We start from the raw sequence: 23,550 nt of genomic DNA, 5'->3' as shown, positions 1-23,550 counted from the left end.
CAACCTTTACCATCTATCCAATTATGAAAAAACTAATTACGGCCCATTCATTTTTCAGGAAACCATGTGTCTGGGGTAAGTGAAAAAGTCTTTCTTAAGTTAATCAATGATCTATTTAATTACCAAAAAAAAATCAGTGATCTATTTTATTAACCACAAGTGGGATTGGTGATCTATTTAATTTGGTTTGTATTTAAAAAAGTTAAAACGGAATCGGATAAAAAGCAAGTTTTGATCTAAATCCCATGTTTTCAAATCCAATTATATTTTAGATCAGATTCGGATACAAGTTTCCATATGATATAATTAATCCATTTGCAGCCTTATGTGAAATATAAGGGCCTCTAAATAATAAAAATTGCATTATTCATCCTAACTTTATTTAATAATGTTAATACAATAACCACTTTAAAAGGAAATATTTAATAATGTTAATATGAATTTAATGATTTAGTTAATTCTGTTTTAGAAATGCTAGTTTTGTGTGTTTAAGATTTTATATACTTAAGCCTATAATACATGTGAAATCAGTTGAACAATTGAGACAGAGGTTCAGTTTGGAAAGAATACAAACATATAGAAAATAATACAAAATACAATTAAGGTTCTGCACACTCTACATATATATATATATATATATATATTTGTATTTGTATTTGTATCCTTTTCGAAACTGAGCGAGAAGGACTCAAATCTATGATTATGGTCCTTCGGGCTGAAACCGGGGTTAGGCTCACAACGAATTTATGAACCAAATTAATTAACCGGCCGGGCTTAGGTTGACCATATCTATGTAGAAGTTCAAATTTATGTTTGCTTTCTTATTGCGGTTGCACAACAATACGTAAATACGTAAATACGTTTTCCTATTAAAATAGTTGTGGTAACTTCTCCAAAAAAGGCTCAGTAAACGTGGTTCAATCAATGCTGAATCCCTCCCGAACAGGCCCTGAGTAGTGACTATAAACCATAATATATAACGTATCAAGAAGGTTGGCAATCAGTCTGCTTTGTACAGTCTTGACTCTTGATTGTGATGGGTCTTTGTACAGTTGGCTTTGCAAGGCGATGGCTGACAATTCAACAGCTCTGTGCCTGGGTCCTCGGTCGTCTATATACCTGATGGTTCATCTTCCTCCCTCAATGATGCTGTGTCGACTTTCCAAATGACGGGCAGAGTCATCCCCCCTCCCCAGACGTCTCATTATACATTGGATGAGGTGACATTGAAGAAGAGAGCAAGTATAGTTCCAGTCCAGCCTTCCAGGAAGTAGCCAAATATAGCTCCAAGTCTTTGATTATCTGTTCAAGTCAACTGACGACGTGACCACCGAAAATAAGTCTTTGGAAGTAAGTCCCACAACCTCTCTCTTCCTGGAGAATGGTGGCGTTGAATCGTCCTTCACGGAGTGCTTGGAATTTGGAACACGAATCCCCCATGGAATAAGTGAAGCTAAACTCTCGTTCGTTTAGTACTGTGAGATGGACACCCATGGCTTTGTTGTTGGTGGTGTTTACTCCTTCCTCTTCCTTGTGTCATTTCACTTGGCTCTTCATTCAGCTGATGACAACTTGGAACAGTCGTGTCTTCTATTCGACTGTTGGAACAGTGTCTTCTCCAACGCTACCCACCCGGAATGCCGACTGGTGAGCACCATACGTTTAGAATGTCCAGATGGCAGACCCACGATCCTATTCGGCTTCGGCGAAGGAGAAAGATCTTACCAAGTTCAATCCATTTTTGGTGATAATAACACAATTGTGATGCGTGATTCCTCCCTCCATCGCAGCTTGGAATTTGGCTTATGTGATGACATAAAGAATTTCCCATCATCCACTTTCAATTCTCCCTCCTTTAGAGTAATAAGCCCCAATATTACTTTGTTAAGTTGCAAACGTGAAGATCATTATCATCATCAGTTTCAGCCCCTACAACTCCCTGGGTTTCATCAGTACCCACATTGCCGAGATGGTTTTTATTGGTTCTCATTCGTTTTCCCATTTGATCGCTAAGATGGTTTCCATTTTGGGCTTTACATTTTTCGTCGTACAATTTGCACTATTTTCCAATATCAAATTTGTGCTCTATTGCTCTCCTGTCCAACACGCTTTCCGGCACGAGACATCACAGAAATTGTCATTAAAATGTTACAGTAGTACGAAATCAAGCACTGAACCAAGATTCGACCGGCGGCTAGCGTTATGTCAAAAGAAAGGGGATTTTCACACCAAGGTCTGCTTCCTGGACCTGGCCAATCAGCAAAATCTCTTGAGTCCTGGTTTTCCTACCCATAAATATCGAGCCTGAACCTGAAGCGTGGTCCGTCGCGTCAATTCGCTGTAGACTTTTCCCTCCAAAGTCCAAACACCTGAGTTTCCTAGAAGAAGAATTTGGGTAAAAATCGTCCACCAATCACATAACTTTGTTTCTAGGATTCTGCATTATAAAAGATTCGATAGTCACAATTCCTGTGCTGGCATCCCAAGAACCTTTTATGTTTGGAACATGTTTGAAGGCTGCTGCCCTGTTCTTCCCTTCTGGTGAGAGAATTTGCCTTTAAAAATTACAAAAGCTCTTTTTGTCAAAAGCGAAATCAGGCAGAAGGTTCAGAGTGGAGGAGTCATGTGTAGTAACCCAGTAAAGTATAGAGTCTCCAATTTCCATTGGTTCCAACACTTTTCATTTAAATTTTTAAATTGACTCTTTTTGCCGAGTTTAGCTTCAGTCAGGGCAAAGCCCATTAGAGCAACCTTTACAGCCTTGCATTGATGCTTTATTTCATGGAGATATTCCCAATGACGGTTGGAATGGTATGGCCACGGGTGCCCTGAGGGAAGCCGATCTTTTTGCCTCGAAACATTCCTCTACTCTACCCATAGTTGGAACTTGGAAAATCATGACCTTTCATTGTTTGAACTTTGAACTAGGAACCCTTTCATTTAGACAACTATGAAAATTGTGAGGGCTTATGAAGACAAAATTAGGAGATCAAAACCTACACATCCATAATACATAGGAAATGGAAGAAAATGCCTTTTTCTTCTGTCATCCTTCTGTTTGATTAAATGCTCATCCTTCAATTTCAAATGGATATCTTGTTTCTCTGTTCTACTTGGGGAAGAGATACAAAGTGATAACCAAGAAATTATCGTGTTGTAAATTATTTTATTGGGGAAGACAGAGACCCAAGTGATCAAGTCTCTCCGTCTGTGGCACTCTCAGTCTCATCTCATAGCTATATTTCTTCGTCTATGGGTTTTCTTTTTGCATTCCCTTTGAGCACGGAAATGTATAGCGTACAAAGGAAGGAGGTTGCTTTAATGTGCCATTGCTTCCCGTCGGTTCTTTTCTTGACGTTTCGAACCAGTAGAAAAGCCAACGATTTCTTCGTGGACTTTTCCTATGTCCATTGTTTGATTTGATTGGATATTACATAGTGGTGGTGAGTGTGAAGACTGGTCTTACTAGTCAACGGAGAAGGTGAGTAGGAAACTTACTCAACCTGCTAGGATGCTAGCCCGGTGACTCCGAAGTCTGAACTACAACGAATGAGAATGAGAGAGCCCGCTGATTGGATCACCGCTCTTAAAGCGGAACCCAATACTCATCACTCCTTCACAAGTCTTTGGTTCTCTCCAAGTCAACTGACGTGGCAACCAAGAAATTAGTTTCCATTGAGCGATGGGATGCAAGTGTCAGGACCTCTCTTCTCTGATAAAGTGCATATAAATAGAGAAGAGGGAACATACGACGGGGTTGGGTAGAAAGATCGGGACTCTGTTAGGTGGGTCTTTGTGGTTGTCATTCGTCTAGTACTGTGAGATGGACACCCATGGCTTTGTTGTTGGTGGTGTTTACTCCTTCCTCTTCCTTGTGTCATTTCACTTGGCTCTTCATTCAGCTGATGACAACTTGGAACAGTCGTGTCTTCCATTCGACTGTGGGAACAGTGTCTTCTCCAACGCTATCCACCCGGATTGCGGACTGATGAGCACCATACATATAGAATGTCCAGATGGCAGACCCACGATCCTATTAGGCTTCTGCGAAGGAGCAAGATCTTACCAAGTTCAATCCATTTTTGGTGATAATAACACAATTGTGATACGTGATTCCTCACTCCATCGCAGCTTGGAATCTGGCTTCTGTGATGACAAAGAATTTCTCATCATCCACTTTCAATTCTCTCTCCTTTAGAGTAATTTCTCCCAATATTACTTTGTTCAGTTGCAAACGTGAAGATCATCATGATCAGTTTCAGTCCCCACATCTCCCTGGGTTTCATCAGTACCCACATTGCCGAGACCATGATCTATTCTTCGGTAATTACAAATCGGAAGAGAGTCTGCCGTCTATTCCAGATAGATGTTCGGTCTACCAAATTCCCGTGCGTGAACCACTGGATGCGGATGACCGGCTCCTGCCACACTTGGAGGCCGGGTTTTCTCTTCAATTGGAATTCCCCCCGCAATGTAACAAGTTTGACAGGAAAGAACTCCGTTGTGTTAGACAACATCAAAATGGAACCTTGACATGTCCAAGTTCAACTACAGGTACAAAACATACAACTTGGAATTTGGGAACAAAAATTTACTTTCTTCATCTTTTTCACTTTGCTTTCTACGTAAATATGTTTTTCATCATCACCCATTCTGGATTATCAGATATCATATCTTTTTCTTTGCTAAATCTAATTTTGCCATATGTACACCAGCCTTTCGCCCATTCTAGTACAAAGTTGTTGGGGTACCCACTTCCTACTTCCTAGGTCAGATACTTATTGCAGAGATATTTGTAATGCAAATATTTTGATCTACTTTTATAAATTCGTTTGGCATAGACTTTTCTGTTGTTTTTTTTCTTTTTTTTTTTTTAATCAACTCTTTGAATATGTTAACTATGATGTTTGTGTGTACAGTTGGTATGGCTCCATTTCGCAGGGCGATGGCTGAAAATTCAAAAGCACTCTGCCTCTGGTCTTATGGCAGAGTCAAGCCAAATCCAAAGAGACCCCCCTCTCTCATCTCAATCGGTTCATCCGTAACTCCCTTCAGACTTTCATGAGATTTCCCACTCCATCCTTGGTGTCAGGATCTAACGTTCTCCGTTCAGAGTAACGGTATGTTTTCCTTTCGCTTATTCTTGTTCTTCTTCGTCTTATCGATGGAAACAGTTTTTGCGTTGACCCAAAATTCGGAACTTGCAAGCCTCAAATCTGCGGGAACCAGAGCATAAACTATCCATTCTGGATCAATGACAAATTTAAGGAGTGCGGCTACCCAGGTTTTGAGCTTTCCTGCCCCAACCTTGTTCATTAGTAGTGATGAGACGCAATTCGGCTCCTTCTAACTGGCGATGACTTAGCTTCCACTAGACGATGGACCTGATTAATCTGCATAAGGAGAATCAAAGAACCCGGGGAGCTTGTCCGGCGAGGTCACTTGATGCTTAAGTTAGTATCTGGTTGCGAGCTGATGAGAGCTTAAGAAAGCAAGAGAGCTAGAGAGCAGAGATTACGCGTACCTTCGCCCCTGGAGGGTTGGGGTCTTTATATACTGGAGTCCTTGCGGGTCTTTCGGAGTGGTTCCAAGATCCTTGCTATGATGAGGCCCGTTTCCGTATTAACAGGAGATAACGCCGCTAGCCGATAAGGCTTATCACTGCCACCCGAATAGGACGGGGAGATAGTGCTAGCAGTTACGAGGCGTGATCCCGAAAAGCACGGGATCCGGTGGCGAGATCTTCTGGGTTGCCATGTGGAGGTCAACCTGACCGGGTAGTGAGTTGCCTGTGAAGTTCCGAGCTGCTTGGTGGCGAGCTGCCTGAGCTCGTGTTCCACAGACTTGATTTGCTCTGAATGCCGAAGTGCCTTAGTACCAAGGTGATCTTGCACCGAGGTGGCCTATCTCCGAGGTAGTTCATCTATCCGAGCTCGATGTGTAACAGACTTGTTCCTTATCCTGGTCATGATCTGGTAACTCGAATTAGCTTCGGTTCGGGGTAACAGGGTACCCGAGGTCGCTCTGTAGCGAACTGATCACGCTGATCTATCACTCGTGTTGGGTCACGTCCACGTGCCGATCTGATTGTGCTGAGTTGTCACTTATGTCGAGTCATGTCCACGTGTCTCCCTATTACGAAGTTGGGCCAAATCACCGTTCATCAATTGCCCCCACCCCCCGAGCTAGGGGTCTTGACCTGGTGCAGGGAGTTCATGACGAGCCAAGTGGATTTGGTCCGAAGTTCAAGCAACTAGTCAGATGAGTCACCGGTCGGATTTATTCGACCACACGGCTCGACCAGAAAAACCCAGGTCGTGTCTGTATATGCGTGGATGCCACGGGGTTTATAAATTCCGCGGACGTCAAAAAACACGCTAAACCGATTTCGGCCTCGGGGATCGCGTAGCTGGTTTCTCTAGGAGCTGTCGGATCAATTCAATCTCGACCGTTGGCTTTTCTGGCAGAATAGACCTTCTCAACCAAATCACCATGTAGAAAGGCATTATGAACATCAAATTGATGAAATTCCCACCCTCAAATTGCAGTAATAGAGAGAAGGCATCGTAGGGTAACTAACTTTGCTAGAGAAGCATGAGTGTCATGATAATAATACCCCTTAACCTGAGTATATCCTTTGGCAATGAAACGAGCTTTATATCGTTCAATAGAATCATAGGCATTGCACTAGAGTTTATAGAACCATTTAGAACCAATCTGCCACTTCTTAGGAGGAAGATAAACTATGGACCATGTCTTATTTCTTTCAAGAGCTGTAACTTCTTCACCCATTGCCTTACACCAATTTGGGTCAAAGGCCGCTTGAGAGTAAGATGTGGGTTCGGAAATAGGAAGTGTAATATGGGATGCAGAATGACAAACATAATCCTGGTGTGTTCTAGAGGTTTTCAAATGCGTTGGGGCCGCATAGTAGTGGGTTCAATGCTAGTGGATTGGGTAATGAACTCAGTTCCATGATGAGATATAACCTTAGTTGAATCAGAACCATTGTTGGGATCAGTTATGTACATAGGTATGGTATTGGGCTCAATCAAATTTTTGGGCTCAGTGGGCTCTATGAATATATCATCAACTGAATCAACAACATGGGGTCTACATGATTATTTGTATTTGTAGCATGTAGGAGAGCAACAATCCCAATATTAGCATAAGGTAACATAGTTTCATAGAAGGTAACATCTCTAGACGTGAATACATGTCCTGTGGCTAAATCATACACTTTATAGCCTTTTTGGCCATATAGATATCCCATAAACACACAACTGGATGCATGGGGTGAAAATTTTTCATGGGATAGTGGTCGTTCTTAAGCATAACACAAGCATCCAGATGTACCCAAGTGGCTGTAATTGGGGGGCTTACCAAATAGGACCTCGAATGGTGTCTTTCCATATAAAGGGACTACTGGTAAATAGTTAATCATATAAGTAGATGTGAGAGCACATTCCCCCCAGAATGATAACAGGAGAGAAGCTTGAAATCCTAATGCACATGCCATTTCTAACAAATGTTGGTGTTTTTGTTTTTTTTTCAACGATCCCATTTTGTTGTGGTGTATCTACACAGGACTGTTGATAAATTTTGCCACTCTTGGAAAAATTGTTGTGTTGGATTAGACAGAACTTCACGATTGTTATCAGATCGAACCGACTGAACCATACATTAGAACTGAGTGTAGACCATATTACAAAACGATGTTCGAAAATGGTAGGTTTCAAACTTATATTTCATGAGGTACAATCATGTACATCTACTATAATTGTCCACTGTCATTAGAAAATAATGAGCACCAGATAGAGACGGGGTATGATATGCCCCCTAAATGTCACAGTGGGTCAAAGCAAATGGTGCTTCTACTCTAAATGAGCTTATTGGAAATAGGATGCTTGTGTTTAGCACATTTTCATACATCACAAACATGATCAGAAGATGATGAAAAATGACCATTCGACAACAAAGAAAGTTGACGAGGTGAGGCATGGCCTAGTCGGTTGTGCCATGTAAAGTAGTCATCTGTTGTACTAAGAGAAAACACTTGTTTGGAGGATTTAGGAACAAATTAAATATAATAAATCCCATTAAGAAATTTTCCCTTGTTGATCTGCGTCCTCAAGTCTTGGCCCTGTAGAATGCAACAAGTAGGAAGGAACACAACAATGGAATTCGATTTAAAAGTGACTTTATTGATTTATAGCAAATTATGACAGAAGTTAGGGACATAAAGAACCTCTTGACCAGAGTATTTGGGACCATTACAGCCACACTCTTATTGGGTGGCCATCAAGGAAGAACCATTCAGCAAGTAAACTAAGGACAAAACTAGTAGAGGCTCACAATTAACCAGTAAGGACTGGCTATAGGTCATGTGGTCAGATACTCCACTATCTAAAATCCATGAAGATGTAGTTGATGAAAGAAAAGCCTTACCAGACATGGTGGTGCAAGCGTGATGTGTACCGGTAGTGAGGAGGTGCAGAAGTTGCGCATACTGATCAGAGGTTAAGCCAACAACTGGAGAAGTCTGTATCAGAGGTTAAGGAATAGGCATGATTCAAACTAGGAAGATGATCACTTGCTAAAATGTTGGATCCGACATTATTAAAAACATCATTTAAGCCCATCAAAAATTGATGGAGCTTATCCTTTTCATGTTCAACAACTAGCTCTTTACGTCACCACAGGTATAGTCTAGAATTGTAGAGAGGTTTGCTAGTTCTTCCTACAATCCTTTCATTTTGGTAAAGTATGAAGCAATTGAGAGATTGCCTTAATGCAAAAGAGATATTTCTCTTTTTAGCTAGTAGACTCATGGAGCATTAGCTTGAGAAAAACATTCCTTGATATCTCTCCAAATTTCTCTGGTTGTATCAGCATAGACCACACTCTCGTGGAGTTCATGATCTAAGGAATTGAACAGCCAGGAGATGACCATGGACATTTTGTCCATGTTTTCTCCTCAGTTGTGGATCAATCTGGTTTTTCAAGCATGCCATTTACAAAACTGAATTTATTATTGGCGTGTAAGGCATTCCTTGTCGCACGCTGCCATGTGAAGTAATTCTCTCCAGTGAGTGGAGATGACACCAATATAGCCTCGGGATTATCCGAGGGATGGATGTAATAAGGTGAGGCCAGATCAAGATTTGTAGTCATCAACAAAACTGTTTTAACAATGAGTTCTATCAAGAAACTCTGTAAATTCTGTCAAGAAACAGAGCAGTCTTCAACAACGGGCTCTATTAAGAAATTGTAAATTTTGTCAAAACAGAGTAGTCTTCAACAACGAGCTCTGTCAATAATTGTTACTATTGTAGCAAATCTATAAATCTGGCATCAATAAATATTGATGACGGTGGAAACAATCTTGACCGGAAGTAATCAGCAATGATAACCACCGAACAACGAACTTACGCAGTGAGAAGTAATACAGGGTCAGACGTCAGGGCTCATCCCGTTTTTTCTAGGCAATGAAGCTCATCACACTTGTTTTGCCATGCAAAAATGGATGGGTAAATTCATTTCTAAACATAGAACAACTGCTTGCAAATTATCAAAAGAATCTAGTGCCACACATCTAAAACATGATGCAGTACTGGGATTCAGACCAACTGAGTAAATATTTACAAAGTTGGTTTTCGAAGACCCATTTTATTACATATAGGGAAAATGATGATAAAGTATAGGAAAAGGCCGATAAGTTTTATGCAAGTTGAGACCATTCCAAGACACATAAGAAGCAAAAATGATGCCACCGACCCAACTTAGTAAATATTTACTGAGATAGCATCAATACAAGAATTCTATCTTAGTACGTTTTTACCAATTGAATTTATATTCAATTAGGACTTTCCTTTTGAAGGATTTTAGTAGGATTCTATTTTGGAGTATTTTTTTAGATTAGGATTTTATTTTTTAAAGAATTTTAGTAGGATTCTATTATGTAATGTTTTCAAATTAGGATTAGGAGACATAAGGGTGTATGCCTATATAAAGAGTAGGTAGGAAAAGGCTAAGACAGTTCTCTTGTTATCAATTTTTTCTTAATTGTTTAATAAAGAATTCTTCTTCCTAAAAATTGACTTCTGCTCTTTTCTTTGAAGCTTTTCTCATATATTTCGTTTCCATTCTGCATCAAAACAAATCCTATTTTTTTATGTTCACACCAAACACATAAAAATTGATTTCATTTTGTTTGTGACCTAATTTACTAGCTAATGTTTACACCAAACCACTCTCTGATCAATTTCAATTTCTTAGTAGCAAGCTAATTACACTAATGTCCTCCCCGATCAGTTAGAGAGGGGTTGTTAGAGATAATGACCATGAAGACAGCACACGTTGTGAACCAATGCATATGCTTTACATGCGCCCATGCATGAATCCAAGTCTAAAGAAGAAATTAGGCTCCTCCTTCCTCCTATGATCGTTCTACTCGAGGAAACTAAGCTCAATCAAATCCGAGAGCTTCCTCAAAAATAATACTACCAATCTGGAGTGATAACCACTAATTTTAGATAGGAGATTATTTGTATATATTTTTCTCTTTTTTTTGTTGAACCAGGAGGAACTATACAAAACCCGGAGGGGGTAGTTTTGCCCTAGAAATCAGTCCAACAAATTACAACTAAAGAGAAAGGAGATTATCATTACAACTTTCTCTTTTTTTTCTCATTGATAATGTAAATTGTGTATTTCCATTCTTGTAAATATTATTCTTTGAATATAAAGATGAGAGCCTAGGCCAATTTTGGCTAGGTCATTCACCTATTCTACCATTCATACTCTTTCAAAAGTAATTAGCCCCAATAACATTACTTTGTTCGGATGCAAACATGAAGATCTATTCAAACACTGAAGATTTTAGGCATCAACTTCTTGGGTTTTATCGGTTTCCACAGTGACAATACCGTGATGTATTCAGTATTCTTCAATAACAAATTGGAACAAAGACTCACAGCTATTCCAGATGGATGTTCAGTCTCAAATTTCGTGCATAATCCACTTGGTGACCTGCTCTTGCCACTCTTGGAGGCAGGTTTTATTCTTCAATATGATTTCCCCCCGCAAGGTCACCATTGTCTTAGAGAACAAAATCTCGAACCTTGACATGTCCACCTACAGGTACAAAACACAACTTGGGAATTTGAAAATAAAAACAAACTTTTTTGATCTTTTTCACTTTTATTTTGCTTTCTACATAAATACATTTTTTCATCATTCATTTCGGATTGTCGTATACCTAATTTTATGTGCTTCTTAAATCTTGTCATTTGCTTTTGTCAAAGCAGGGTGGTTTGAATCATATCATATCTAGAATATCCCGTCTATTTACTTCTCGGGGCAATTTGTTCCTTCCTTGATACCAAGGTTTTAAGTTTTTAACAACCTATATGGAAATGGAAATGGAACAACTTTGATCACCGATTTTTAGGTTAGCGGTTCAATCATTTGGGTTGAATGGTTTAAATGGTTTGACCCTTAGATTGGAATATTAGGGTAGATATATATACATATCTTTTCTTCTTTGAGAAAAGAAAGAGATAGGTGGCTGGCAGCAAAGAAACAAGAAATTAAGAAATGAAAGAAAAAAAAAAGGAAAAAATGAAAGGAAAGAAAGGAAGTAGAGATAGGAAGGAAGGAGGAGGAGGAGAAGGTGACATTCACCGATGATAATGATGGTGACGGTAATGTTCACTGGCCATGATGATGGTGAGATCTTAGTGATCTCAGTCCCCTCTTCCATCTCTCAATCTTTTTTTGTTAATAACCTTAAAAAATAAATAATTTTCTTATTAAACCACAAACCGCTACCTGGGTCAAATGGTTTAGCAGTTCAATTGTTCGAGTCAGCGGGTTTTTTGACCAATTCAACGTTTTTCTTCAAAAAAGCAGCCCAGTCCAAATTCAGACCCAAAAATATCACCGATTTTTAAGTCAAATGGTTTGACCATTTGGGTCAGTTGGTTTTTTGACCAATTCAATGTTTTTCTTCAAAAAAGTGGCCTAATCCAAAATCGGACCCAAAAACATCACTGGTTCCCAGGTCAAATGGTTCAACCATCTGGTTTGATCTGATTTTCAAACTAGTGTTTAATACATATAAGAGAGCATCGACTTCATAGATACACTTGTATAAGGGCATGTTTGTTTGCCCTAACGTTTGACATCTAAAAATGCAATAATTACATTAAGAGGTATATTGGTATTAGTAAATTTTTTTTTTCCTTTGAAGTCTGAATGTAAAGATTCTTGCTCTAAATTCTGAATTCTGAAAATTGTCTAATGTCCATTTTATTAACCCCATATATAAGAACTTTTGTTTGTGCTTTGGGGGTATCATTAGAAAACAAAAAGTAGTAAGATTCATCTTTAAGAGATAAGAGGAAACAAACACCCATTTTCCTCTTAAAGTTAGAAGATTCCTCTTAAGAAATAAGAATTAAGAGGAAATGAACAAACCATAAAACTATAAATATTTATAATTACTTTTTTTTCTTTTTATCCTTGCATTGAGTAATTACTTTTTTTTTTGTTTTTTTTTTAATTTTCAGAAAGAAAGAAAAGATGGATATTAAGGGTTGCACTAGGTATGAGCGCTGCATTTATAGTTGGATCCTTCCTTCTAATGTGCATCATCCTTTTCCAGAAGAAAATTATCAGGTTTGACCCAGTGGAAAGAAAAGGTATAAATATTCACATGAAAATTAATGGAGATATAGAGGCCTTTTTTAGGAATTCTGAATCCCTTGCCCCAAAAAGATATAGTTATTCACAGGTCAAGAAAATGACCAACTGCTTCAAAGATAAATTAGGGCAAGGAGGCTATGCTTGTGTTTACAGAGGGAAGCTATTTGATGGCCAGCTTGTGGCAGTGAAGGTTTTGAGTGAGTCCAAAGGAAATGGAGAAGAATTCATTAATGAAGTTGCAAGCATTAGTAGAACCTCCCATGTTAACATTGTCACTCTCCTTGGTTTCTGCTTTGAGGGGAACAAACGAGCTCTTATTTATGAATTCATGACCAATGGATCTCTTGAAAATTTCATATATAATAGGAAGTTTTCAGAGACAAATCATCAACTTGGTTGGGCAAGACTCTATCAAATTGCAATAGGCATTGCTCGAGGGCTGGAGTACCTACACCGTGGTTGCAAAACTCGCATTCTACATTTTGACATAAAGCCACATAACATTCTTCTAGACCACGACTTCTCCCCAAAGATAGCTGATTTCGGCCTTGCTAAACTATGCCCTAATCAAAAAGAAAGTATCATATCAATGCAGGGTGCTAGAGGGACTGCTGGTTATATTGCACCAGAAATATTCTGTAGAAACTTTGGAGGAGTCTCACACAAGGCAGATGTTTATAGCTATGGAATGATGGTTCTGGAAATGGTTGGTGGAAGAAAGAACATTGATGTGGGTGCTGAGAATACCAGTGAAATATACTTCCCCCACTGGATATATAAGCGTCTCAGGTTAGATGAGGATCTAGGGTTATGTGGGGACATAACTGAAGAAGAAGAAGAAATTGCAAGGAAGATGAGTATAGTAGGTTTGTGGTGTATCCAGACTGATCCTTCAAGTCGGCCTTCAATGGGTAAGGTTGTGGAGATGTTAGAAGGAAGTCTTAATTCCTTGCAAATTCCACCCAAGCCTTTTCTGTCTTCTCCTTCAAGAGCAAGATCAACCTCACCTGGTGGTTCCCCTGAAAGAGAAGAGAGGTGTTCCATGAGGTAAATATCTACTTTTTTTATCATCTTGAAATGTTGAACAAGGTTGGGGCAGGTATTCCATCCTAGAGCAATTCAACTTAACCCGACAGTTTGGATATATTCAACCAAGGTGACAAACGCAAAATCCTTAAAATCAGATGAGTTCCCATAAATGTGTTTGTTGGCTGGATCAAGAATTGCAATACTTTGGCTGGGAGGAATTTCCTTATTGGTTGAATAATCTATCGACTGGTACTCCAGACTTCAAAGTGAGAACCAACATTCTGACATATTTACCAAAGAATGTTAAAAAAATAGATAGGATCTAATCTTTGCTTAGTTAAGTTGAATTAGAATATTATTCCCTAAAAATAGGATTGAATGGATCTAAAAATCTTGCTTAGTTAAGTTGAAGTTTGATTTGCTTGAATATTAGACCCTTTTTTAGTTTTCATTCAGGATTTTTTTTTTCATCAGCCCTTTTTCAGAATTTTAATTTGAAGTCCCTAGGATTAAGTGGAATTTGGCAATTAGATAAGACTATTTTTGCCTATTCACAATATAGATTCTTATTTCATATTTAATATTATAGATTTATGCTACTTTTTTTTAAAGGTCTCGTGGGTTGTGAATTGAGTCAGATTTTTTTAAAACAAAATATAGATATAGCATTACTATTTGATGGAGAAAACAAAAGGATGTTCATCGGTTCTTATTAGAGAATGTAAATCACAGCCTTGGATTTGCGCGGGCTAATACGGTGTATCGGAGCCCTTGATGTATTGATGTGGCCCCACCTTGAATTGAATGACGTAACGTTGAAATGGGGCCACAGCAATACATAAAAGGCTGTGATTTGGGGGTTTTAGCCCCGCCCAGTGTTACAGCTTATTCCTCGATCCAGCTAAAATAAAAGCCTTACCTAACCAAGTAACCAGCAGTTAACTTCCATATAAATTGTTGGGCATCTACAAGATCAAGCCACATTTGTTACTAAATTTGTCCTAGCGTTGCATATATGTGCCGAAACATAATGGAACCAAGGGCCTAAGGCCTTTGTTGTATTTTTCTTTTTTTTTTAAGTTAAAACATTTCATTCATTTAAGAGATTGATACAACGTTAATTAAAGTTGAAATACAAATCTCAAGAAATAACAAAATAAAGAGATGGAAGTAGGAGAATCGAAAGAACTTCTGCAACCAAATTAAGGTGACTTAAAATCATCAACAGAAGTGGATAAGTACCTCCAAACCATCATAACTGATGAGCATAATTGACAAGGGAGGTTTCCAAAGCCATAGGCCATGATCTGTAACTTCCACCCATTTCGAACCAATCCGCAAAAGACGCAAGATCTGTAACTGCCAACCAACACACCGGATAACTGTCCACTGTTACATTCCATCCAAAAAAATGTCGGAGAACTGAAACATCCATCTACAATGCTGGAAAATTGTAACTACCATCCGAATTGCCGGAGAACTATAACTGCCGTCCCAGACACCGGAGAACTGTAACTGTCTTCCAAAAAGCTAGAGACGGCAATGCAAGTGGCAACTTCCACCGGTGGTTAACATAGAAAGGAAAAGGAAATGAACCTTGAGAGATCTTGATACTCCCTTGAAACAGAGAGAGAGAAAAAAAAAGGGGGGTGGGGGGTAACTACCTACGGGTGAAGATCAGAGAGCAGTGGTTTCGTAGAACCCCAATCAATTGTCCTTGCCTTGTTTGTTTGAAACAAGGACTAATGACAGGCCATTGTTGTATTATTATAGTTCCACTTTGAATTACTTTATGCAGAAGAGCGAATGCCTCTTCTTTTTGGAAATTTTATTGAACATTTTTTATCATTTTTGTCTAAAACAGACAATAGACATAAAAAAAGTATATATATCCTTTACACTTATTTTAGAAATTGTACCCAGTTGAGAAATTGCCCATAAATTATAAATAGTTTATCTTAAAAATACTATCAAATACATATTTACTAATATATATCTAACACTGTAATTAATTCTGGATTTTTAGCCATGCGCCCATGCACTACACCACAACATCGTCATAGGCTCGTAGAAAAAGTGAAACTCCACAAAATAGCTGCCTTGAGTCCTTTCCATCACTCTCCTATTTTCTGCTTAAAGGCTATCAGAGACGTTGCATGGAGATGCTACAGTAGAAAATAAATTGATTATTATGTTATAACATTATATAACCTGATCAAGCTGCAATTGTATACCATCGGTAAAAAGTTTTAAATACTGTTGACTAATTGATCCAAAAGTAATTGAAATCATCTTCAATCTTGTAACATACCATTATCATTGCTTTCTACAACAGAGAATTGAGTTAGATTTGAATTGGACATGATGAATCCATATTAGCATCTCCCCAGTAGTCTAACATGGCTAACCAGTCAACCACTCTGTCGGCTTCCTTGAATACGTGCTTGAATTGGATTCTTTTACTGCTTGTGCTTGATGTACGCACTCAGGTTCAGGTACAAGATATCTTGGATAATATTTCCACCTTGCCCTCTCCATTTATGCAATCAATCATTCCTGATTTTTATCGAATCAGCAGACCTAAATGTGGTATTCGAATCCGATCGGATCTATTTGCAGATCAAAAGTTAATTGTGTGCCCTCAATATATAGTCTCTAACAAGTGAAATAAGATAGTTGGACGCAATGGTTTAGGTGTTGTTACAATCCACATGACCCTTTTTAGTCTTTTACCATATAATTTTTTGTATTTCTGATATCATTTTCATGTATTTCTGATATGATGCTCATCAAGTAACCAAATGTCTGCTCACGATGATATTTTTAAATGGATAGCAAATAACGTATTCAAATTTTCAATGACAGCATATAATATATCAAAAATACATGAAAAGACTTTTATTTTTTGCACCATATAATGTTTAACTGACAATAATAATGAATAGGCCCAAAGCCCTGTTCGCATTTCGATACGTTACTTATTCGGGTAAATGCATTTATCTAGTTAATTGTTTCTCAGGAAAGATTTACACAGGTAAATGCATTTACCCATATTTTTTTATTTCCCATGTAAGTAAGGCAATGACCATTTTATCATGGTTTTTAAAACTGGACCGGACCGGATGGTCAGACCTGAAGGGTAACTGGTTCCGTTTTTTCAGAAAATCGAATTTTTCCTAAAAATCATTGATTTTGTTCAACAAACCGCTGACCCGGGCGATTAACCGTTTGAACAGTTTTGACCTTTTTTAATTTATTAATTTTTATAACTTTTTTATTTTTTTGTTAGAATGAGCCAACCATTCTGTTCAAACGATCAGACTGTTTGACCTGGGACCCGGACCCCTGACCGGTTCATTCTCCGGGTCCATTTAAAAAACTTTGCATTTCATCCACAAAAATCCATTATTACAAGGGACATTTTTGTCCCTTCAAGTGTTGGCAACTGTAACCCAAGATGAGAAAGTTATTTACCCACCTAGGAAATGGGCATCACTTATGATATCTAAGAAAATAAACTTTCCTTGATGGCCAAGTAAGTCTGACAAAAGAATATGAGATATCTTGCAATGGGAATCAAAATCTGATTGACCAACTTAAACCCTTTCAAAATCCAGGAAAAGAACGCCCCCCAAATGTAAAGGTCAATTGAATGTTCAGGGTACACAGAATACCTATCTGTAATTTACCCTTCTTCCAATGCTATTTCCTGGAAGATTTGGTGCCGTTTAAGATGTTGTTTCGGCTTTTCATGTGAAATTGTGAAGTGAGGAGATGGCTTCTGCCTCCTTATCCTCCCTGTCCCGTGCCATTTTTGCTTTCTCGCTTCTCCTTTGTCTGTCTGGTTTTCACTCAGCCGATGAAGAAGGGTCTATGCATTGCCGACCATTCAACTGTGGGGCTCTAACCAATATCAGCTATCCATTCTCCAACGCAACCTGTCCCGAGTGCGGCTCAGCCATCATCCTATGCAAAGATGGCATACCCATGATTCAGTTCGAGATGGGGGAACACTCTACCAGGTCAAATCCATCTTCCCCAATAATAACACAATTGCAATTCAAGATCATCAACTCTATAGTAGCTTGCAGCAGGGCAATTGCGATATCCTCTACAATTTTACAGCACCTTTCTCTGATGCGCTTTCATTTGAAATAACAAGTCCAAATCTTACCCTGTTCAAATGCGTGCGCGAACTTCCATCTCTGCATCTACAACGCTACCGTGCCTTCTATAGCTACTTTCGCTGCAGAGACTACGATCTCTTCTACTATAGCAGTTCAATTTCGAAGCAGAGTCTGCCATCTGCACCAATACCTGCTCATGCACCTAGGCATATTCTGTATGGTTGTTCTGTCTATCAGTTTCCAGTTCATGAATCATTGCCTCAATTTGATGAGAATTGGTCAACTAATCACCTCTTGAACCTCTTAGCTTTGGGGTTTTCTCTGCGATGGGATCTTCCCCCCGAGTGCAACGAGTGTGAGATCAAAGGCGTCCGTTGTTTAAAAGAACCCAATGGAGCTTTCAAATGTGAAGATCCCAAACATGGTAATATACCAAGCACAAGTAGTTCTTCCATTAAATCTAAAGAATCTTGAAACGATTACTTATGCTAGATGAAACAAAAAGCAAAACCATCTGTGTAAAAAGAAAAAAAAAAGGAACATAACACCATTTGGGTTCTCTTCCGATCTTTTGAGTTTCGCTCAACAGGGTGTTCTGATCCGAGTCGGAGCACGAACAGAATAGTCAGAACTTGCGTAGCTTTGTTTAATATAACCGAACCTGGATCTGCTCTGATTCAATCCGATAGCTGACAGACTGGTTCCACCATTGATTTTTCGTTTCATGAATGGTTGCAGGTTTAGGTTCCATGAAAGCAATTTTCGTTGTATTTTATTAAGAATTTATATTATATCTACAATCCGATCCGTTGGATACGAATAAGAATTGGATCGTGCAGGCTAAATTTGTATTTGGTGATTGAGTGAATGTAGATATATCCTTTGCACCAACATAGTTTTTTCTTTTTTTGTAAAATTCCAGCATCATAGATTTACCCTCTATAAAATTGCATGTGGCATGTTGCTTGTACTGTAGCTGTAGACCGAGAATCAAGATATATAATCAAAATATGTTTGGCTGCGATTGTTGCAGTGCAAATTTCGATCAAGTGCAAAATTTTTACCCTATTTAGTTTTGCTTTATTTGTTTGTAATTATGATGTGTATTTTTATCCCAAATAAAATTTCTACACTTTGTTTCTTTTGGATTCACTGGCCCTTGTTTAATCCTCAACAACATGTTAGAATATCCAATGGCCATGTGACAAGCCACATGTTGATGGTTGATAGTTCATGCAATACTCTCACACACAATCATTCATTTTAAATAATTACCTATTTATTTATTTTCTATAAAAAACAAATTTATTTGATTGCTTATTTGAAAACATTTTCATGCATGGAGATACCAATGTTGTTGGATTATTTGGATCCATATTCCAGCTCTTATTGGGTCAATGGATATCCATTTGACCCAGTGTAGACTGGATGATCAAGTGGTTAGATCCTTGGTCAACTTGAGACACTTGTCTCAAATCTGATGGAGCATAAATTCTAAAGTTAAGGAATATTTATCTCAATTGGTTATTCTGGTAACTTTTGTTCCTAATGTCAAGGAACTTAACGTTGGAGAAGCAACTATATAAGGGATCTCTCCCAAGTTCTTCAGCACATTGAGATAGGCTCTTTACTGAGAAAGGAAAATTATCCTCTCAGCTTTAGCTCTAATCAGATTAAGCTATTCTCTCTTGCACATTGTTTGAGAGGTTGGTGTCTCGGATCCTATACTGTGAAGCTGCTACTATTCTCTTTGCATGCATGTAAGACAGACAAAGATCTCAGCCGTTCGATTCTACATGCACTTGGATCAACACAGCAATGACTAGCATAGTGCTCAAAGCATAGTTGCGCCTCATCGAATCGTGTCTCGTCTTTTAAGATCCAAAGGAGAGGAGAGAGAAAACAAACCCGCTTCGAGGGTTTCCTCTCAACATCTCTATCTCTCCCATCTGCTCGTCTCTCCCATCTGCGCACTCTTCATGGCAAGAACAGAATGGCAATGAGGGTTTCGTTTGATCTTCGAAAACCCTGTTCGACTGCCCATCTCCGAACAAACAGTGGCTTCGGAAACTCCAAGACAACAGAACCCTATTCATTTTTTTTTCTTTCCAACCTTTCGGCTTCTAACGACAGCGGCTTCGATCCTGTGTTACTGCAACCTCAAAAGCATCACTGGTAGTTCATTTTTTTTTTGAAGAACTGCTCCTACAACTGTAGAAATGCTAGCTGCTCAGATCTGAAGTGAGGCAAGAAACCCTAAATAAATTTAGGGCTTTTTCACTATTTTTGTTCACTGCAACACAAATCTGGTTTGGTAAGGCATATTCGACCAGTGAGGCGAACCCAAACATCCCAAATCGGGTATTAGAATTTCATTTGTTCATTTCTCCTTTTTTACGTTCTTTTTTTGGTATTCATTAATTCTTACTGTCATTCTTGAGGATATTTTTCAAACTCCAAGCCACATAGAAGCATCATTGTCAAATGCATGATCTGCTCCTGAACTAATAGAAGTAGTGGGAGCTGGACAGAAAGTCTGATAATTGACCACTTCAACTGTGGATTGGGAATTTTTGCGTATACAGCTAAGTGCTCTATCTTTGTTCATTTTTTTTTCTTCTCCAAACTTGAATGACAGTCTCGTAAAACACTGCCAACTGATACTGCACTTGCTTTATTTATTTCTGGAATACTATTGCATTTTTTTTTATCATGCCTGCTACTGCCTTATCCCAAGAACTCAGTAAAACTGAGAAACTGAATGGCACCAATTTTGCTCTCTGGAAATGTAGAATTAGAATGATACTTGATGAAGAAAATGTTGATTATGTTTTAGATAAATCTATTCCTGCTAAACCTACTGATGATAATTCTTTGACTGTAATTCATGAATATCAAAAATGGGAAAGGGATAATAGGAAGGCAAGAAATTGTTTATTAACCTTTATGGAGCCTGACATAGAAGTTGTGTTTGAAGAACACAATAATGCTAAAGACATGTTTGAAGCCATTAAAGAAACATATGGAAAAATAACTGAAACCTATGTTCAATTATTAATTGAAAAGTATTATGGCTGTGAAATGAGAGAAGAGGATTCTGTAGTAGATCATGTTAGTAAAATGAATGTGATTGCCAAAGAATTGGCAGCTACTAGGAACCCTATTCCTGAGAAAATTCAGGTCTCCACCATTCTTAATAGCCTCTCATCTTCTTGGAATTTTGTAGTGACAACTTTAAACCTATCTGGAAGAGAAGTTAGCAAAAAAAAAAACTTACATACCTTGTTAAGATTAGAGGCTGAGAGGAAGAGGAAGAAATCCCAACCTTCATCCTTAATGGTTACTCCTGAACCAATTGAAACTTCCCAAATGGCCAAAAAACCTAAGGGCAAGTTTTTCAAAAATACTAATGGGAAGAAATTTAACAAGAAATTTAATTTCTCAAAAGGATTCAAGAAGACTAAGGGTAAGCATTGCTTTAATTGTGGAAAACAATGTTATACAAAATATAATTGCCCAGAATGCAAGAAGAATAAATCAAATAATGAAAAAGGAAAAACTGAAAAGAAAGACATAGTGTGTGTAGTCTTTGAATCCTACTTTACTGATTATGTTTTTTTTTTATTGGTGCATAGATTCTGACTCCTCTAAGCATATTTGCAAAACTAAAGAGATGTTCCTAGAATTGAAGGAAATGAAGACAGGAGAATACAAAATTTTTATGGGAAACAACACCTACACTGATGTACTTGGAACCGGAAAAGTGAAGATCCCCATAAATGAGAACACAAATTTAATCATTAATGATGTGTTGTATGCACCTAATTTTAGGAGAAACTTGTTGTCTGTACCTCTGTTAGATGAGAAGGGTTTTGATGTACGTTTCAGGGGAGGAAAAGTGACCATAGGGAAGCATGGTAGAGTTTTAATGTTTGGGAATAAGTCTGATGGATTGTATCGTTTGACTATCAATAAAGTTAATGCTCTTTCTAGTTATGACTGTGCTTATCATGTGAATGAAAATGCATACATATGGCACATGAGACTTTGTCACATAAACAAAGATAAAATGATGAGATTGAGCACCAATGGCTTAATTCCCAAAATAGAAATGAATTTTAGTTATTGTGAACCATGCCTTAGTGGAAAAATGACTAGGATCCCTTTTAAGAAGGGAAAAAAATCAGAGGAATTATTGAATATAATACACTCTGATGTTTGTGGCCCTTTGAATGTAAAAGCACATAGGGGTATGGAATATTTTGTAACTTTTATAGATGATTTCTCCAGATTTGGTTTTGTGTATCTGATTAAAAGAAAACCAGAAGTCTAAGAAAAATTTAAAGAGTATAAAACACTTGTAGAAAACCAATTGGGTAGAAAAATAAAAACTCTTAGGAGTGATAGAGGTAGAGAATATGTCTCTAACCTATTTGGTGATTTTTGTACACAAAATGGAATCATACACCAATTAACCATGTCCTTCACGCCACAACAGAATAGAGTGGCTGAAAGGAGAAATAGGATTTTGTTGGATATGGTGAGATGTTATCTCACTTAAGTCTAGGAAAACACTTTTGGGGAGAAGCCTTAGGTATTGATGTGTATATCCTAAATAAGGTTCCAATTAAAGTTAATAACTTAACACCCCATGAAATGTGGACTGGTAAATAACCGGACCTGACTGACATCAAAATTTGGGGGGCTAGTGCCTATGTAAGAGTGTCAAATCAGCAAAGAAGCAAGTTAGATAACAAGAGTCTAGAGTGTACTTTTATAGGGTACAGTGATAATAGCAAAGGGTATAGGTTTGTTAATCATAAATCTGATGGAACAATTGAATTAATAGAAAGCAGGGATGCTGTTTTTCTAGAAGATCAAATTGAGGATAATAAACATTTACATAGCTTATTTGAATTGAACAAAGAATTTATATAAGCTAGGACTGCACCTGATAGACAAGGTTCACCTAATAATGACACCTTAGGTAGAATTCAAAGGGAAAGATTCCCTTCATCAAGATTAAAAGACTATTGTACCTACTTGAATGAAGAGTCTCTTGATGATCCGATTGACTTTGAAGATGCTATGGATGCACCTGATAAAGAAAAGTGGTGTGAAGCTATACAAGATGAGTTAGACTCAATAAACAAAAATCAGGTTTGGGAATTAGTTTATTTTCCTAAGAATAGGAAACCTATAGGGTGTAAATGGATATTAAAGAGAAAACTCAATGTTGATGGGTTCATAGAAAAATATAAGGCAAGATTAGTAGCGAAAGGGTTTATACCCAAGTAGAAGGGATTGATTATGAGGAGACTTACTCTCCAGTTGCCAAGTTTACCTCTATTAGAATCCTAATGTCCTTAGTTGCCTTTTTGGACTTGGAGTTATGCCAGTTAAATGTCAAAATTGTTTTTCTCAATTGAAAGCTGAATGAAGAAATATACATAACTCAACCCAAATGTTACATAATAGAGGGACAAGAAAATAATGTGTATAAATTAAAGAAATCATTATATGGTTTAAAACAGTCTTCTAGGATGTGGTACCGTACCTTCCATGAAGCAATCTCTAAACTTGGATTTTTACCTAATCCATTTGATCATTGTGTTTACTCTTTGAATAGTGGGAGCAGTTTTGTTGTTCTTTCATTATATGTAGATGATATTCTTATTACTGGAAA

The 23,550-nt window shown here is 38.0% G+C and overlaps 1 protein-coding gene across 1 annotated transcript; it reads left to right on the top strand.

The window, feature by feature from the left end:
• Nucleotides 1-1,148: 1,148 nt before the first annotated feature.
• On the top strand, nucleotides 1,149-15,495 carry LOC104603101 (PR5-like receptor kinase). The gene is made up of 2 exons (XM_088886395.1): nucleotides 1,149-4,554; nucleotides 12,573-15,495. Exons 1-2 carry the CDS (start codon nucleotides 4,152-4,154, stop codon nucleotides 13,757-13,759), a joined length of 1,590 nt encoding a protein of 529 aa, XP_088742521.1. The 5' UTR covers nucleotides 1,149-4,151; the 3' UTR covers nucleotides 13,760-15,495.
• Nucleotides 15,496-23,550: the final 8,055 nt, after the last annotated feature.

The sequence above is a fragment of the Nelumbo nucifera genome, chromosome 4, assembly GCF_055504915.1.
Source record: "Nelumbo nucifera cultivar China Antique chromosome 4, China Antique-T2T, whole genome shotgun sequence".
NCBI lineage: Eukaryota > Viridiplantae > Streptophyta > Magnoliopsida > Proteales > Nelumbonaceae > Nelumbo > Nelumbo nucifera.
Note: the sequence above shows the minus strand (reverse complement) of the source record. Positions and strands in the feature narration are given on the sequence as shown.